At 37.2% G+C, this 19,658-nt stretch overlaps 1 protein-coding gene and 1 pseudogene across 2 annotated transcripts; both read right to left on the bottom strand.

Moving 5' to 3' along the window:
- Positions 1 to 420: 420 nt before the first annotated feature.
- LOC114298840 (AT-hook motif nuclear-localized protein 23 pseudogene) lies at positions 421 to 1,683 on the bottom strand (annotated as a pseudogene). The gene has a single exon (XR_014328796.1). The product of XR_014328796.1 is annotated as an AT-hook motif nuclear-localized protein 23 pseudogene (transcript).
- A 10,210-nt stretch (positions 1,684 to 11,893) lies between these two features.
- On the bottom strand, positions 11,894 to 19,306 carry LOC145791529 (uncharacterized). The gene is made up of 3 exons (XM_082871891.1): positions 19,295 to 19,306; positions 19,090 to 19,191; positions 11,894 to 12,133 (listed from the first exon to the last, which is right to left on the bottom strand). Exons 1-3 carry the CDS (start codon positions 19,304 to 19,306, stop codon positions 11,894 to 11,896), a joined length of 354 nt encoding a protein of 117 aa, XP_082728017.1.
- Between the last annotated feature and the right edge of the window lie 352 nt (positions 19,307 to 19,658).

Below are 19,658 nucleotides of genomic sequence, written 5' to 3'. Positions count from 1 at the left end.
ATAGGGCTGGTAGGGCTGCTGTTGTGCCTCATCTGGTTTTTTTTTTTCATGGCAGTGCTGTAGTGCCTATTCTTTCTGCATTTTCTGGTTTTTTTACATTGTTTGCTTTGTGTGTTGGTCTTTCACCATGTAGGAGGTTGGAGCTTGTTATAACTCCAAACTCCTCTTATTGATGTACTTATTTATATATTTCATCAATAAAGTCTTTTTTTAACCGATCAAAAAAAAAAGAATATTTTTGTAAGATAAAAATACTAGGATAGTCTTACAATATTAGAAGATTAAAAAGTAAAAAATCCAATATTTTAGCCTCTCCACATGTATAATTTTTTTGCAGTTGTTGTGAAACATATATTTATTCAAAACAAGTTTACTCCGTTGAAGCAAGTTGCCAAAAAAAAAGTACTAATGATCATAGAGTTGTTCCCATAAAAAAAATAAAAATCTAAACCTCAAACCATTAACAAAAGTCATTAGTTCAACAAAGAAGATGATTTTTCACAAATTAAAAAAAAAAAAAAAAAAAAAAAAAAAAAAAAAAAAGAAGAAGAAGAAGAAGAAGAAGAAGCAAGGCTAATAACAACAGAAGAATGAAGAAGAAAATCACTGATTGTACAAGACAGAGAGATGATGATGATCTAAGAGCACTCTAACCTTTCTGACCTAAAAACAGGTCAATAAGGAGGCATATTCGGCATATTCACGGGCAAATTGAAAAAGGGTAGCCCCGATGATGGGTCAGGAAATGGGTTACTAACTCCAGCACCAGTCCCACCAACGCCACTGCCACCACCACCACCGGAACTTTGCGGAATCTGAACCGTCTCATCTTCGTCCAACGGCAATCTCTCATACGCAACGTTCGTAAACGAAGATCCGATAACGATAACTGGTCCAGAAGCAATCAAAGCACCGACAACGTTCCCTCCAACGACCTGACCTTGTCCACCGGCCAAATATATTGTCAAGCTGGTGGCCCCTGGTGGGGCCGGCGGAGGCAAGAATGAACCCGAAAGTGACAGAATCTCGAAGCGGCCGTGCAGCGTGATGATTGCTCCGGCACCTGCCGGCTGCCGGAGCGTCACGTTGGTCACGGTGCCGCTTCCGCTGAGGACGCAAATTCCTCGCTGTCGCTTTCTGGCATAAGCGGCCACCGAGTCAAACACGTCTGAGCCACTGCTGACCTCTAATATGTGAGCTCGGAGAGTGTTGGCGCTTTCTCGGGTTATGATGACTGGTGGTTTAGGCTTGTTTTTGGAGCCTGGTGGTCGGCCTCTGGGCCGGCGAGCCACAAGATCGCCTGAACCGGTGCTGGGCTTGTTGTCATCATCATCGTTGTCGTTGTCGCCGGAAAACTGGTTTGGATTGTCGTGATGTTCGGAGTCTAAGGGACGTTGGAGGTGGAGGTCTGGCCTTTGGAGGTGATGAAGGAATCGAGAAGCTGAGCCTAAGTCTAAACCAGCCATATAGTCTAGATGAAGAAAAGATAAGAGCAGAAAACAAAGAAAAATAAAGTATGTTAACTATGTGAATTAAAAACTTATTTTTTATGGATAATTAAAGGAGTAGGAGAGGTACAAGAAACAAGTATTCAAACCCTAGGGCGAATAGAAAAGAAAGGGAATCGAGTACAGAGAAAGGAATAAAGGGGTGAGGAAGGAGGAGAGAGAGAAAGTGGCGGACGCAGCCATTGTCACAACTAAAAAAATTTATATAAATATAAGGTAACAACTAAAAAAATTCACAATGCGTGGTTACTATTTTTTAAAAATACTTTTTAAAAAATTTTATTTTTTTATTTTTTATATTTTTTTATTTTTACTGAATTTTTTTAATATTTTGAGCAATTTTTTTAATTTTTAGACATATCTAATGTAAATATACCTAAAATGTAAAAAAAAAAAAAATGAAAAAAACCTTTTAAAAATTCACTAAATACAAAAAATACAAAAAAAAAATATGAGAATTCAGTAAATTTTTTATATTTTTATATATTTATTAATTTTTCAAAATATTTTTTCACAAATTTTTTACTTTTTAGATACATCTAAGTAAGGTGCATCCAAAAACGTAAAAAAAATGTTTAAAATTTTAAAAATATTCACTAAAAACAAAAAAACACGAAAGCCAAAAAACTCAGTTTTTAAAAAATTTAATTCAAAAAACTCAAACCAAACACACTAATTATACGAGGGATACTCCCCTCTATATCTTATCTTTTTATATTTTTTCATATTTTTTTTAAAAAAAAATTTTAATTCGGACCAATATTAATGATCTGAACCACATATATCGTAATTCTAAATCCAAAAAAAATTACTTAGGAATTATCTAAAAACATGCATGTATTGTTCAGATTTATTTTATACATAGACTCCATAAAACATACTTTCTATCTCTACGATACATTTCATCCTTGCCCCAAATCAAGGATAGTAAGTTTGGATTTATAAGATAATTAGTGATGCGTTGTATTATATGTTAATGGAGAGGTCCATTACATTATTCAATGCTAAGTGTAATAATTAATTTTTTTAATTTAAATAATTATAAATTTGTATGCTTATCTCATAGGCATCAAATATGTAATTGAGATGGTTTATTATAAATATGTAATGGAAATTATCAAAGTCTATCAATCAAATCCTCTGACTATCATATGACATTGTTTATGTTGATTAACATTTGTTTAGTAGTTGAGCCATAGAATTTTTCTTAGTGTCTATGCTGTGATTTCTTAGTTGTTATAAGAGTACTACATAAATAATGTTACATGGTACTTGGCGAGTGTTTAATAACATTCAATAGATATAGGGATAATTGGTAAAAAGTCCACACCTATGTGGCCATATGTCATTTGGTGTAAAGTTTAATATTTTTTTGGTGATAAAAACATATTTAATGAAATTATTTGGTGAAAATGACAAATTATTGTTTAAAAATAATTTTTTTCTAATTTTGCCTCACCATCACTAAATCATTGCTGGCTAGTTGCTGGAAAGTTTGTCGTCATTGAAAAGTTCGTCGAAAAAGTCACCTGAGGTGGCTTGGGATGATAGTAGGTGGTAGCTACTGGCGGCAATAGTGGCGATAGTAATATAGACAAATAGATAGATTAGGTTGCTAAATAGGTGAAACATGAACAAGTAAGGTGTAGGATCTCCTAGGGGGTATCCAAGCGTGCTTGATAGTTTGGACTCCTGATGGATCTTTGTTTTTCACGAGTACAATGTGAAATAGAAAATGATAGTTTAGATCTGACAAATCTATAAAAAATTCGATAAGTGCAAAATATGCCAAAAATTGACTGCATTGCTAAATCTCAAAGTCGTTATCGAATCTTTGGAAAAATTAGAAAACCCATGACTTGTGTCAAAGGCCACTATCCATCAAAACCAAAGTGTCTCGATTTGGGAACTTAAGTATTAGGGGGGAAGGTCATGAATTGAGCATCCCCGCTTATCCAATCAAAAGATCGGTCCCTACTAAATCACGATATGAGATTTATAGACAATACATGCTCATGTTCCTTTTATTATTAATGCTAAAATTATTATGTAAAGCAAGCAACTATAAACTATGTCACTTACTTTCGAATGGTTTGATCTCATGTATTTTGAAAGAGTTTTTGAAAGATGTGCAACTCAAAGAAAACAAAAATTAATTCACACGCATAAAAATCAATATCATTCTAATTTAAGCGAAACAACTTCTATCCACTGGCAATCATAGAGATAGATCAATTAAGCAAATAGTCGTATGAAAAAATGCTAAACATAATAAGAAAATCATGTACAAGCGAAATGCTAAAGTTATAAATGCTCATGTAATTTACTCGCACCTATCAAAAAGATGGAAAAGAGCTTATGAAATATGCATGATTCTATATGTAAAATATTAATACAATACATACACGAGAATGCAACAGTAGATTCAGTCACTATGCATGACATGTGAGTCATTTCAAAGCATGAGGTAGTATGCAAAAAATCATATAAGAAATGATAGAGTCCATAAATGCAAATGAGTCGAATCCAAATGTGTGAAAAATGGATGTAAGCATGAGGATAATGATAAAGAAAACATGATTCTATAAATAGGTATGAAAGATGTGGAAAAAACAAAAACAAAAAAAAAAATTGGGGGGAAGGGGGGGCTAGAAAGGAATGAAGTTTGAAAGATATACAAGGAAAGGGATACAAAGAAATGAAAGTTAGAAGACAAACATCGAACCTTTACAAAATGGAACCTCTCAACAAGAGTGTTCGAATAAACTATGTAACGAAATAAAGCTCCAATGAATTATTACATTGTTGAATATAATAAATAATAAAAATATGAGAATCTGATCTAAAATAAAAAAGAAAAAAGATGACAGAAACTGCACATGCGCAAGAAACCATTATTGGGAAACTACTCTGCTTGTTGCAAGGGATGTAAAAGTAGCCCGAAGCTCATGGACGGCCCGAAACTTGCTTACAGCCCGAGGTGGGCCTAGCCCGATTAGGACTGGGCATGAGCCCAACCCGAGATCCTAGGCCTGGGTCTTTGTGTAGACACCCCATTTTTGACCGCCCTCAAGACTTGGACGTCACCGCTTGAACACTCGGTGATCATCTATGTTTGTGTTCGTCTTGAGTTCCCGGAGGTCTCGGCTGCGCGCCTTGCCTCAGAATCTCTCGACTCGACTGTTTTGTGTCTGGTTTTGCACCAAACACTTGTGCTTTGCCTTGGAGGGACAGGGAATGGCTTGTGGGCCATCCTCACACTCCACCGGCCATGGCTTGAAGCCACCGGCTGTATTTTGTTGCCACTGGCCAAATGCTTGGCCGGCCGGCACTATAGATGGCCGGCTGGCTATCTTTTTTTGGTCAATTGCATTTTTGGCCGGCTGACTACTGTGCATCTGCTTTTGCAGATATTTTTGTGCAGCTGGCATACACTGTCACCCCCTCCATACACGTGTATGGAGAGATTGCCCTCTTGTTAGCTTCCTTTGGAAGCTTTACAAGACTAATTGTCTATAAAAGAGAACCTCTTCTCTCTTGTTCAGGGGTTAGACAACTTAGACAACATTTTCAGAGCTTGAGATTTAGGGTTAGGGTTTACATATATCCTCTATCTCTATATATCTCTCTCTCTCTCTTGTGTTTAGTGTGTATTTAGTCTCATTTTTGTGCACTAACACCCACCATCACACCTTTTCTTAGTTGCTAAGGTACCAGAGGTCTTTCCTTGAAGTTTTTGGACTGGTTTGGAACCAAAAGAGCTGCTGGAACATTGTTTGTGAAGAGGGTCTACAAGGGTAAGACTTTTGTCCCTTTTTATCCCATTTTTGCAAAGCTTTTTAGCCTATCTTGCATCTGTTTTTGAGCTTAGCATATAACATATAAAAGTCTTGTTTTTTTCTGCTCTAAATAGTTTGTTAAGGGTGTTTTAAGCTTTGGGGTTGTTTGACCCCTCTTAAGGCTTGTTTGGCCTTTGTTTTGTGCCATTTTGGTTGAGCTCCGGGACCATTGTGTTTGGGCCTCCTCACCACTGAAATCTTGAGGGATTTCAGAGGTGAGGATGGTGCCTTGAGGTCCTAGGAAGGAGAGGGCCACCCCCTCTCCTTGTTGTCCTTGAAAATGACTATTTTTGCCTCTTGAGGGAGCATCTAGTTTAAGTGTGTGTTGACCATGCCTTGACTGATATTCATGCTTATTTTTCCATGAAATAGCATTGTGTTGAGTTGGTTTGGACACACCTTGCATGCTTTGCATACATGTCTTATAATGCCATCATTTAGCCTTAACATACGTCTAGGCTTTGACCCTTGTTCAAGCATGTTTTAGGCTCTGCTTTGTGAAGCTTTTGTACTTGTTTTTCCATGCTTAAGGTCTGCCTTTAGTTGTTTTGGTCGACCATGGCATGCATTGCATAGCCCCTTTACATTGTTTAGCTTGTAGGCTTTAAATGTGTGAAGTGTTGAGCATGCATTATTTGATTTATTTCAGTGGTTTGACACCACTTATAGCATCATTTCAGTCCTCATGACATGCTTGCCTTTGATGCCTCTTTGATGCCTTATGAGGTTGTGCCTTATGCTCCATGTTTGGTCATTGTGCATGCCCTTGAATTTAAGTCATTTAGATGCCATCTAAGTGGTCTTTAGGCTTTGTTTTAATATGCTAAAACTCTATTTTTGGTCATTTAATTCATGCCATGTTTGGTTTTGCTAAGGGTAGTTCAATACCTCCTTAGCTTGCCTTGAGTTTTGGACCTCTAATTGCATGCTTATGCTTGTCTTGTTAGCTTGGTTTGGCACCATTTTAACATGATTTTCAGAGCTTATGTTGCATGTCATTAGTCCATGTTTTTGTGCTTACAAGTCGTCTTCATATGCTTAAGTGTTGGACCATATTTGCATGCATGTGTGTGTGTGTGTTGGACCTCACTTCCATAGTATTGGCCACTGATTTTGGTAAGCTTGCAAGCTACCCATGTTAGTTTAAGCCCACCCCTTTGCATGTTGTTGTATGCCCACCTTGTATGTTGTTGCATATTTGTGTGTTGTTGCATGATTAGAGTTGCATGATTGAATGAAGTCACATGCTTGCTTGCATACTCGAACACCCCCATTGTGCCTTGCATACTTGTTAGTTGCATTGTCTCATGCCCTATGTCTTGCATGACCATTGTATGCCTTGTATGCTTCTTAGCATTGTCCATGTTGCATACTAGTCGACATGCTTAGGATTGCATTGCATTGGCATGCATGCTTCGCCTCTTGAATTACTTGTGATAGAGGTTGAGTTCAATTTGCTTGATTATGTGCATTGTATTCCATATCAACATGCACACTTGATTCTTTGGGCCATCATGCATGGAAATGCGTGATTGGTGGCCCGAGAATCGAGGTCTATCCTCATTTGAGTTATAAATATGATAAGGAGTGTGGTTGGTGCATACATTGCTTGAAATGCATTGCCATGCCAAGTTCTGTCCTCTGCTGCTGTCAAACCAGTTTTTGCAGGAAGATTTGGCCGACCGGCCATCTTAAGTGCCGACCGGCCATCCTTTGTTGGCCGATGGATTATTTTGTGGCCGGTGACCATCATACACGGCCGGTGACCAATCCCTTCAGCCGGTGGTGTTCTACAGCGCTCAGAGAAGCAACCTTGGGACTTGTGCAGTCTTCAGAGGAGGATAACAGCCAAAGCAGAGGCATTTTGTGCATGGTAGTGACTTTTCGAGTGGAACCGAGCTCGCATGCATTGAACCCTCTTCCCGAGGCTGTTGTTTACTGCTTAATTAGATTAGTTAATTTGCTTAGCTAATTTAATTGGTTTGTAATATTTAATTAGCTTGTAGGTTAATTAAATTGTATTATTCTTTCGATCCCTCCGAGCGAGGGTAAATTTGTAATAAGTGTGGGTGCGTGTGTGCATGCCTTCCAACCCCCACTTCTTTCTCCCTTTTACTTACCTACTTTGGTGATTAGCATTAGGGCATGTTTACTTTAGCATACCTTATGCTATGCATGCGTGCATCATTCATCAGCATTGCATGCACCAGGCTCGGCGCATCATACTAACTGCATAAGTATTTCAAATCTAACTTGATACATGCGACTTGTGCATTTTCACATGTCATTTATAGACTAGCCGAGCCTACTCTAGTGACATTCCGTATGCGTTGCATTAGTCATTTAAACATGGACTTGGATCATGCATGATTGCTAACATGTTCTTGTTTTGGCACGGAGTACTAGGTGAGCTCTTTATGCTTTAGCATCTCACATGAGTATGAACGTTAACATGATAGCATGATTACCATGAGCTTAGATGCTTATTTGATGAACTGCTTGAATGCCTGTGGGTGAAGGTTGGATTGTTTGAGTTGGGATAACTCGTTGAAATCCGTATTTTAGCCTACTTGTGAGTGGCAAATTCCAAAGCGTTTTCCAAACAAACGGATATGCAATGTTTTGTTCCAAATTAGGCGATCTAGTCTATACTTGTTTTCTTTGTGCATAACGTAGTAAATCTAGGCTAATATCCGGAATAAGAACGCATAACGTTTTCAAAATAGGATATCACGGTTAGTAGAGGCCAATCTTTGGATCGGGCGAGAGGGGATGCTCATAGCTGACCTTCCCCAATCGTACCCAAGTTCCCGAGCCAAGGCAACTTTGGTGATGACGAACACGTGGCCTTTGGCATCGAGTCAGGGTTTCCTAAATTTCCCCATAAAAAATATTTAGGTGGCGACTCTGTATCTGGCAAAGCAGTCCATGTTTGGCACTTCTTTCAAAATCTGTTTTTCTCAAAACAATTTGCCGGATTTGGGCTCTTTGGTTCAGATTAAGAACCGTGACACAAATTGAGTCCGAACTGTAGTGAGGCCCAAGGGCGCATCTACACTTTGCCGCCATTTTGAAGCCCAGCTCGTCGGCTCGCCAACCCGGCCAATATTTTTTTTTTGCCCTTTGGATACCTCAACCTACCATCCCACCCCCTCCCTCAACGGTCCTCTAACTAAGTAATAGTCAAAATTCAAAAAAATAAAAATAAAAAAACAAATATTCAATGTTGCACACTGCAGCGACGATAAAAAAATAAATAAATAAAAATATTTGAATTCAATGTTTGCTGTGCATGCAGCAATGGTATATATATATAAATTCAATTGAAACATTCACATGCGTTTAACACCAAACGACTCATTTTTTTTTATTATTTATTACAAATTGATCCCATCCTCCCAAACTCCTACAAATATCTCCCTTCTCCCATTTTATTTTTCACAAACAATTCTCTTTCAAACTCTCAATCTCTCAACTTTGAACTCTTAACTCTCTCAATTAATTTTGAAGTCTCGTCCCTAAGTGGCAATTGCCATTGTGCAAGAAGAAATTTTTATCAAAATAAGCTAATTTTTGTATCGCATTTGGCAATCGGTAACATTAATTAATTGAATTAAATTTATTAGTTACTCATTTTTTTACATTAATTATTTCTTAACATATATTAGTTGTTGTGTACTTATTATTTAAATTAATTGTTAGTTCTTATATATTCACTACAACAAAAGGCAGATTTGGCGACTAAAACTGGATTTTTCGTTGCTGAAAGTAGTAGAATTGGCGACTAAAATGGAATTAGTCGCCAAAATTGGTCACTTTTGCCGACTAAAAGAGTTTAGTCGCCGAATATAAGGGTTTTAGCGACTAAAAGGCAGTTTAGTTGCCGAATATAGGGGTCCTAGCGACTAAAAAAATTTTAGTAGCCAAAGGTTAAGGTTTTTGGCGACTAAAAACATTTAGTAGCCAAAAGTATAGCTTTTGGCGTCTAAAAAACAGTTTGGTCGCCGATTCTACATGTTTTGACGACTAAAAATAGTTTGGTCGCTGAAAGTCAAGCTTTTTGGCTACTAAAAAAAATTAATAGCTAAAAACAATCAATTGCCGACTAAAACTCACTTTAGTAGCCAAAAGGGGACGTTTTTGGCGACTAAAAATAGGTTTAGTCGCCAAAAGGGGACGTTTGTAGGCGGAACATATTTTTGTAGCGACTGAAAATTAATTAGTCCAAAATTATAGAATTGGCGACTAAATAATTTTTTTTAGTCACCAAAAGTGATCTAAATTTTTTTTTACTAAATAATTTTTTTTTACATAAATTATATTAAATATATATAATTATATTTATATATATAGTTTTGTATTAATAAAATATGTGATGCTTTTACCGACAAATAAAATTTTAGTAGCCAAAAGTGAGGCTTTTTGGTGACTAAAAAGAAGTTTAGTCGCCAAAAGTGGTAATTTTAGCGCGGGAATTAAATTTTTTAGCGACTAAAAAAATTAGTAGCCAAAAGTATAGAATTGGCAACTAAAAAGAAGTTTAGTCGCCAAAAGTGGTCTTTTTTTCTAGTAAATAATTTATTTTTACATAAATTATGTTCAATAAAAAATAATTATATTTATATATATATACTTTTATATTAATACGGGTCTATGTACTATATAAATAATATATATTGCATATATAGTTATATGGTGTCATAGAGGCGTAATGGAAAGAGTGTGTTGTATAAGGTTTATGGTGTGGGAGGTTGATGGTTCAAATCTCCACAAGAGCAGATGATAAACTAGTGAGTGTAATTTTTTTTTTTCACGAATGACCTTTTGGCGACTAAATGGTTTGGTCGCCGATTCATTGAGTAATGGTCGGTAAATGTATGATTTTAAAAAATAAAATTGACTATTGGCGACCAATAATTTAGTAGCCAAAACATTTATTTTTGCCGACCAGATAAAATTTAGTAGCTAAAAGGTAAAATTGTTGACTAAAAAAAATAGTAGCCAAATGTTGCACTTTCAACGACCAAACATGCATTTAGTCGCTAAAACATTCCCCGACAGGGTTTAGGCGACTAACTTGGCGACAAAAAAATTTAGTCGCTAAATGGTATCAGCAACTAAAAATCCAACCTTTGGCGACTAATATTTTGGTCAGCAAAACTGTTATTTCTTGTAGTGTTCGTTCAACCTGTACTATGTATATGAACAAAACAACACATATATTATCAATCAATCCACAATAGATCTATATCCATTTCAGTTCCAACCATCTAAAAATGAATAACTTTAAACATAAAATTCCATAAAAACCGTAGTCCATCCTATACTATATAGTCCAAACTAAAATAATAATTTCATACAAAACATAGAATCATACAAAAATCAAACCCTCTATATACAAAAAAATATATGTACTACCATGCCAAATGGCCATTTCACGTGGTACAAATTACCATCGTAATCTATACCATGACAAAAGGTAATCCATATACCACACTAGTAATTATTAGGTTGATGCCAGAAAGTATCTGTATGAGTAATACTAATATACACAAAAGCAAAGGATGACAAAATTAGTAAGATTATACAAAAGTCCAAACTGTCCTCTATACAAAAAAAAAATGGATTATCTACAAGTCCACGGCAAAAGCCATCTACAAAAAAAATTGCACACATTAGTATCTAGAAATGCATGCTTCAATGCATCTGTCTATTCGTGTTTTTTCAAAACTAATACTAATGCATTAATAATAGCCTTTTGTTGATGACAGTGATCTATCCCTTTTACATTTTTTTCTTTAATTTTTATTTTCAATTAATGGAAATGGAAATGGAAATTAGATAATGCATCAGATAAGGAAAATTATCAATCATGTATATGCATGCATTATAATAGTCTTAGTTCATCATGCTACAATTATTCAATTACCTTTGTCTGAGTGTGTGTGTGTGTGTGTGTGTGTGTGTGTGTGTGGAGTGGATATCATTGTTGTTGTTCTTCAAATTTGGTATTACATTGCAAGAATGTTTGTTCTAGCTAAAGAGTGGTCACAATTCATTTTCTTCTACGAAGATTTGTGTAGTTGCAATATGCAGACAGATATTAATAAGGCGAAATGTGTAAAATTCTAGAACAAAAGGGTTCATGGGTTGTTTTGCATTTACGCCCCCAAACTCCCTTTTTTGACTATGTTTAAGGTATTTTCAATTCTAACACCCAACCTATGTGTGCTAATTACATGCCGTCTATTGCCACAGGCAGTGGCGAAGCCAGGAATTTAATATAGGGGGGCACTTATTAATTATAATCTCAAAATTTTTCTTCCCGAATCCATAACAATAACATGATAATAATTTTCCGAGTTAATATTAAACATTAAAAATTAATATTCATTACAAAAAAAAATTAATTTTAAATTTTTATAATTGACCCCGACGAGTTTTCATCTTTTGAAATCTTTCCATAATAATATCATTGTCAATGCCATCAAAAATATCTCTCTCAATGTAAACAACCAAGCTATCATTCATCCATTCATCACCCATTCAATTCCACAACTGAATCTTCACAATATTCATAGCTGAAAATACTCTCTCAACAGTAGCAGTTGCAACAGGTAAGATTAATGTTAAAGTCAAGAGCAAATACACTAATGGATATACTTTGTCTCTTCCAATCTCCACCATTTTCTTAGCAAGATTGGCAATTCTATTCAACATTGAGAACTCATTACTCGATATCGATAATATATGTATCAAGTTGATCATTAAGTACCATGAGCCCCACTAAAGAAAATTCTTTGGGATAAAATTCAGCAAGATGAATTAACTTTTTCTTGTCAAAACTAGAGAAAGAGTTAGATGGATTCAAATAGGCCACACAAAGTAACAACTCAGTATTCGACTCAATAAAACAAGCATTTAGTTCTTGAATTTGCATATCCACAGCAGTGTAGAATAATTCAGCACGATGGTGATATAAGTTTGTAATTTCTCGAGTATTGCGCATTTTTCTCCCTTGAGCTACAAGCATATCATCTATTTGGAAAACATTAATTTCATGCTTTTATGTATATTAATATTAATAAATTTAAAATAAGAGAAAAATAAAAAAATTCATGTTATTTTAATTTTTGATTTTTTTAAAAATAATTAATATTTTAAGATAATAAAAAATAAAATAAAAAATTAATATTTTAAAATGGAAAGGAATAAAATTTGTAATCTTCATAATTAACAAAAGATTCGTCGAGGGTACATATACTATATAGGCTTATTTTAGAAATTTAATAAAAAGTTAATTTCTTTAATCATATTATTTCTTTATTTTTTTATAAAAAATTTAAAAATTAATTTTTAACCTATTAGTGTTGTAATCAACCTGCAAAGAGATACATGACAAAATCTTATTAAATATTAATTTCTGTTTATATATATGTATATCCCTTAAAAAAAAAATGCCAGAGGCACTGGTGATTACGTCACTTGAGAGTAGCAAATTTTCCGAATCTTTAATACACACACTCCACACATCACAAACCCTTCAAAAAAAAAAATTTTTTTTTTTGAAAAGTCAGGGGGGGCACGTGACCCCCCATGCCCCTACATGGCTCCTCCCCTGGCCACAAGTCCTATTTTTCACTACAAAGGTGCCCATGACATTCATACAGCGATTCAGCGACTGTTTTGCATTTTTGCCCCCTTGAATGCCCTTTTTCAACTATGTTTAAAGCGTTTTTGGATCTAACTCCCAATCTACGCGCAATAATTACATGCCATCTATGGCCACATGTCCTATTTTTCATGAGGATTCTATCCATAACATCCATACAGTGGTTCGGGGGCAGTTTTGCATTTACGTCCCCCAAATGTCGTTTTTCGACTAAACTTACGGCGTTTGCAACTCTAACTCCCAACCTTGCATGCCTCTATTGCCACAAGTCATATTTTTCACTACAGAGGTGCTCATGACATCCATATTGCAGTTTGGGGGCTGTTCTGCATTTTTGCCCCTCCCAAACACCCTTTTTCGACTAAGTTCAAGGTGTTTTCAGTTCTAACTCCCAACCTACGTGTGCTAATTACATGTTGTCTGCCACCATAGGTTCTATTTTTCACCAAAAAGGTGCATGTGACATCCATACAGCAGTTCATGGGTTGTTTTACATTTTCGCCCCCTGAACACCCTTTTTCAACTAAGTTTAAGGCATTTTCAACTCTAGCTCCCAACCTTCGCATGCTAATTACAAGCCATTTCTTGCCATAGGTCATATTTGTCACTACAAAGGTGCCTATGACATCCCTATAATGGTTTGGGGGCTGTTTTGCATTTTTGCCCCCTAAATGCTATTTTTCGACTAAACTTAAGGCGTTTTTAGCTCTAACTCTCAATCTACACGTGTCAACTGCATGCCTTCTATTGCCACAGGTCATATTTGTCACTACAAAGGTGCCCATGACATCCATATAGTGGTTCGGCGGCTGTTCTGCATTTTTGTCCCCCCCTCCGAAAGTCCTTTTTCAACTAAGTTTAAGACTTTTTTAGCTTTAACTCTCAACCTATGCGTGCTAATTACATGCCGTCTATGGCCACAACTCCTATTTGTCACGAAGATGCTGACTGCGACATTCACACAGAGGTTCAGGGGGCAGTTTTGCATTTTTGCCCCCTTGAAAACCCTTTTTTCTACTAAGTTTAAAGTGTTTTCGGCTCTAACTCTCAACCTACGCGTGCTAATTATTAATTCGGGGCTGTTTTGCATTTCCCCTCCCCCCCAAACGCCATTTGTCGACTAAATTTAAGGTGTTTTCGGATCTAACTCTCAACCTATGCATGCTAATTACATGTCGTCCATTGCCACATGTTCTATTTGGCACTACAAATGTACCTGTGACATCTATATAGCGGTTCAGGGGCTGTTTTGTAGTTTCGCTCCCCGGAAGCCTTTTTTGATTAAGTTTTATGCGTTTTCGGCTCTAACTCTCAACCCTTGCGTGATAATTGCATGTCGTCTATAGCCATAGGTCTTATTTGTTATCAGGATTCTGCCCGTGATATCCGTACATTGGTTCGGGGGCTGTTTTGTGTTTTCGCCCCTTGAAAGCCCTTTATCGACTAAGTTTAAGACGTTTTCAGGTAACTCTCAACCTACAAAACCTAATTGCATGCCTTCTGTGGACACATGTCCTATCTCTCACAAGGATGTTGCACGTGACATCCATACAGCGGTTCAGGGTCTGTTTTGCATTTTTGACCCCCAAATGCCTTTTTTCGCCTAAGTTTAAGGCATTTCAGCTCTAGCTGCCAACCTACTGTGCTAATTACATGTTAACTTGTTTGTTGCCATAGGTTCTATTTCTCACTACAAAGGTGCCTGTGACATCCATACAGTTGTTCAAGGACTGTTTTGCATGTTCACCCATCGAACGCCCATATTTGACAAAGTTTTAGCCATTTTCGGCTCTAACTCTGAACCTTGCATGCTAATTACATGCCACCTATGGCCAATGGTCCTATTTTGCACAAGGATGTTGCATGTTACATCCATATAGCAGTTTGGGGGTTGTTTTGCAATTTCGACCCCCCTCCGAACGCCCTTTTTTGATTAAGTGTAAGGCGTTTTCGCTATAACTCCCAACCTACACGTGCTAATTACATGTTGTCTTTTACCACAGGTTCAATTTGTCACTACAAAGGTGCCCGTGACATCCCCACAACGGTTCCGGGGTTGCTTAGCATTTTTAGACCCCGAATGCCCTTTTTCGACTAAGTTTAAGGTGTTTTTAGTTCTAACTCCCAACCTACGCATGCTATTTACATTCTGTCTATTCCCATAGGTTCTATTTGTCACTACAAAGGTGCTCGTGACATCTATACAGTGGTTCAGCGAATGCTTTGCATTTTTGCCTCCCCGAACACCCTTTTTTGACTAAGTTTAAGGCGTTTTCGGCTCTGATGTTCAACCTACGCGTGCTAATTACATGTTGTCTATGGCCATAGGTCCTCTTTTTGGCAAGAATTCTGCCCATGACATCCATACAGTAGTTCGGGGGCTTTTTGCATTTACGTCCCTAGAATGCCTTTTTCGACTAAGTTTAAGGCATTTTCAGTTCTAATTCCCAACCTGCATGTGCTAATTATATGATGTCTATCACCACAGGTTCTATTTGCCACTACAAAGGTGCTCGTGACATCCAAATAGTGGTTCAGGGGCTGTTTTCCAATTTTGCCCACCGGACGCCCTTTTTCGAAGAGTTTAAGGTATTTTCAGCTCTAACTCCCAACCTACGCGTGTTAATTACATGCCATCTATTGCCATAGGTTGTATTTGTCACTATAAAGGTGCCTGTGACATCCCTACAGTGGTTTGGTGGCTGTTTTGCATTTTTGCCTCTCGAACACCCTTTTTTGATTAAATTTAAGACATTTTTAGCTCTAACTCCCAACCTACGCGTGCTAATCACATGTTGTCTATTGCCACAAATCCTGTTTGTCACTACAAAGGTGCCCGTGACATCCATACAGTAGTTCGGGGGCTATTTTACATTTTTGCCCCCTCCGAAATCCCTTTTTCGACTAAGTTTAAGACATTTTCGACTCTAACTCTCAACCTATGCTTGCTAATTACATGTTGTTTGTGACCATATGTCCTATTTGTTACAAGGATGTTAGCCGCGACATTTTTACAGTGGCTCAGGAGCTGTTTTGCATTTTCACCCCCCAAAATCCCTTTTTCGATAAAGTTTATGGCGTTTTTTGCTTTAACTCAACCTACACATGCTAATTATATGCTTTCTGTGGCCAAAGTTCTTATTTTTCGTAAGGATGCTACCTCGTGACATCCATACAGCACTTCGGAGGCTATTTTGCATTTTTGCCCCCCGAATACCTTTTTTTGACTAAGTTTAAGGTGTTTTTGGATCTATCTCCCAGCCTATGTCGTCTGTTGCCACAAGTCCTATTTGTCCCTATAAAGGTGCCCGTGACATTCATACAGCGGTTCGAGGGCTGTTTTGCATATTCACCCATCGAACGCCCTTTGTGGACCAAGTTTAAGACATTTTCGGCTCTAACTCTTAACTTACGCATGCTAATTACATGCTGTCTGTGGCCACAGGTCCTATTTTTCACAAGGATTTTGCTTGTGACATCTATACAACGGTTCAAGGGCTGTTTTGTATTTTCGCCCCCCCCCCAAAGTCTTTTTTTGACTAAGTTTAAGGCTTTTTCGGATCTATCTCCCGACCTATGCCGTCTATTGCCACAAGTCTTATTTGTCACTACAAAGGTCCCTGTGACATCCATACAGCGGTTTGGGGGCTGTTTTGCATTTTAGCTCCCCGAAAGCCCTTTTTCGACTAAGTTTAAGGCGTTTTCGGCTCTAACTCTCAACCTACGCATGCTAATTACATGTCGTCTATGGACATAAGTCCCATTTTTCACGAGGATGTTGCCCCGTGATATTCATACATTGGTTCAGGGGCTATTTTGCATTTTTGCCCCCCTAAAGCCCTTTTTCGACTAACTTTAAGGCATTTTCAGCTCTGACCTCAACCTACGTTGCTAATTTCATGCCTCCTGTGGCCACATGTCCTATTTTTCACAAGGATGCTTCCCACGACATCCATATAATGGTTTAGGGTTGTTTTGCATTTTCGCCCCTCGAATGCCCATTTTCAACTATGTTTGAGGCATTTTTTACTCTAGCTCCCAACCTACGTGTGCCAATTACACGATGTCTATTTCCACAGGTTCTATTTGTTACTACAAAGGTGCCTGTGACATCCATACAGTGGTTCGGGGGGCAGTTTTGCGTTTTCACCATCGAATGCCCTTTTTCGACTAAGTTTAAGTCATTTTCGGCTCTAACTCTCAACCTACGCGTGCGAATTACATGCCGTTTGTGGCCACAGGCCATATTTTTCACAGGATGCTTCCTATAACATCCATATAACGGTTCAGGGGTTGTTTTGCATTTTTACCCCCTGAATGCCCTTTTTCGACTAAGTTTAAGGTGTTTTTGGCTCTAACTACTAACCTACACATGCTAATTACATGCTATCTATCGCCACAAGTTCTATTTGTCACTACAAAGGTGCCCATGACATCTATATAGCGATTTCGGGTCTGTTTTACATTTTCACCCCTCGAACGCCCTTTTTGGACTATGTTTAAGGCTTTTTTGGTTCTAACTCTTAACCTATGCATGCTAATTACATGCTATCTATAGCTACATGTCATGCTGCCCGTAACATCCATGCAGTGGTTCAGGGTCTGTTTTGCATTTTTTCCCCCAAATGCCCTTTTTCAATTAAGTTTAAGGTGTTTTTGCCTCTAACTCCCAACTTACATGTGCTAATTACGTGTCATCTATTACCATAGGCTCTATTGTCACTACAAAGGTGCCCGTGACATCCCTACAATGGTTCAGGGATTGCTTTGCATTTGTGCCCCCAGAACGCCCTTTTTTGACTAAGTTTAAGCCATTTTCGGCTCTAACTCTCAACCCACGGGTGCTAATTACATGTCGTCTGTGGCCACAGGTCCTATTTGTCTCGAGGATGCTGCTCATGACATCCATACAGTGGTTCGGGGGTTGTTTTGCATTTTTGCTCCTCGAAAGGCCTTTTCCGACTAAGTTTAAGGCGTTTTTGGTTCTAACTCTCAACATACGAGTGCTAATTACATGTCATCTATTGCCACATGTCCTAGTTGTCACTACAAAGGTGCCCATGACATCCATACAACGATTCGGGGACTGTTTTGTATTTTCGGCCCTCAAACGCCGTTTTCGACTAAGGTTAAGGCGTTTTGGGCTCTAACTCCCAACCAACGCAATTATAAAAGTAGGTTGGATTATTTTTATTTTTTTTCAATGAACTTAAATAAATGTATGTAGTTCCTAGTCTAAAAACAGATTGGAAGGAAATTAAATTGCATTAATAATCTTGTTAGGCTTCATTCTCTGTTGAGAATTGTCAGATCAATTGATTGATGCTGATGCTTCTTACTGTTAAGAGCTAGCAGAAGCATTGCTTAATAAAGTATCATTTTGCCTTGAATTCAACCTTCTAATAGATTTGAATAGGATTTGTCAAAACAATTCTAGGTTCTTCAAAATAATTATGTCAATATCATCTTATTTTTTCAGTATCATATGATTTAAATTCTTCTTACCATATAGTAGGATGACAATCTGAACCCTGAAGAGTGTTCTGAGCCATAAAACCACATTGTTCAGATGATTAAGTTGTAATTGTTGTGCCTCCCTTGCTTTTTTTCCTTCTTCAACTTATTTCATTATCTCCTCTCTCTCTCCCTCATAAGATCTTCACGATCTTTTTGGCACTCTTCTTTCTCCCTCACCAACTCTTCGTGATCACTTTGGCACTCCTCACAAAGAACCTTTATCTCAGCTCTTATTGCCTCTATATGTTTATCACAAGCTCATGTCGCAATATCAGATGTGGAAAAGGGTTGTGGGCCTATGCCAAATCCATGGAAGTAATTTTTTTTTTTTTTTTTTGGCCCTAGTACTTGCCTTGATAGTTCCTCTTGGGTTAATGGTGTCCCTACGTCAGTGGCTTTCACGTGTACATTCACCATCTCATCTTGTCACTACAAAAAAAAAAAAAAAAAAAAAAAAGAAGACTATTAAACTGAAGGAAAAAAATAATGAAGGAATTTTGTCCACCTTACTAAGGAATATTAAATACAATTGGTTTCAATGTTCAATACTTACATGTAGCTCAACACATTTGGGATGAATCCAGTCATTAGTCTTCTTCAACATATACAATTTCGAATAAAATTCAAGAAAATCCAAGTCTCCATTCTCATCTACCTATTATTAATTTCAAATAACAAAATTAAGAATTGCACTAAGTATAATACAAAATTGATACAGGGAAAGTGATTTCTACATGTTGAAATGAACAACTTCTCACCATAATCGACATTGGTATTGGAAATTATCGAGATCTATTTGTATGATTGTATGGTAGCATACTCCTATTTGTTTTACTAGCTTTTGATCGTTTCTAAAAAAAGTAAATAATTATTCAATAATTGTTAGATATCCAGGCATAATACAATTTCAAATCAATAGAATCAGTTATATTTGTTTGTTACCAAATGAGATTCATCTTTCCAAGCCACATCAATCATATGTTTCCAATCATCCAAGCTCACTCCTGTAGGCTGATGATTGTAGGGGTCATCAACTCCTCTTCTTGAAGTTCAAGGAACTCTTGCTTTAGGTTGTATATCCAATCCTTGTACAAGAGATAGGCCTTTCTATGAACGATCTTT

This window comes from Camellia sinensis, chromosome 5, assembly GCF_055761805.1.
Source record: "Camellia sinensis isolate YWXY chromosome 5, ASM5576180v1, whole genome shotgun sequence".
NCBI classification, from domain to species: Eukaryota; Viridiplantae; Streptophyta; class Magnoliopsida; order Ericales; family Theaceae; genus Camellia; species Camellia sinensis.
This window is presented reverse-complemented; position numbering and strand designations above follow the sequence as displayed.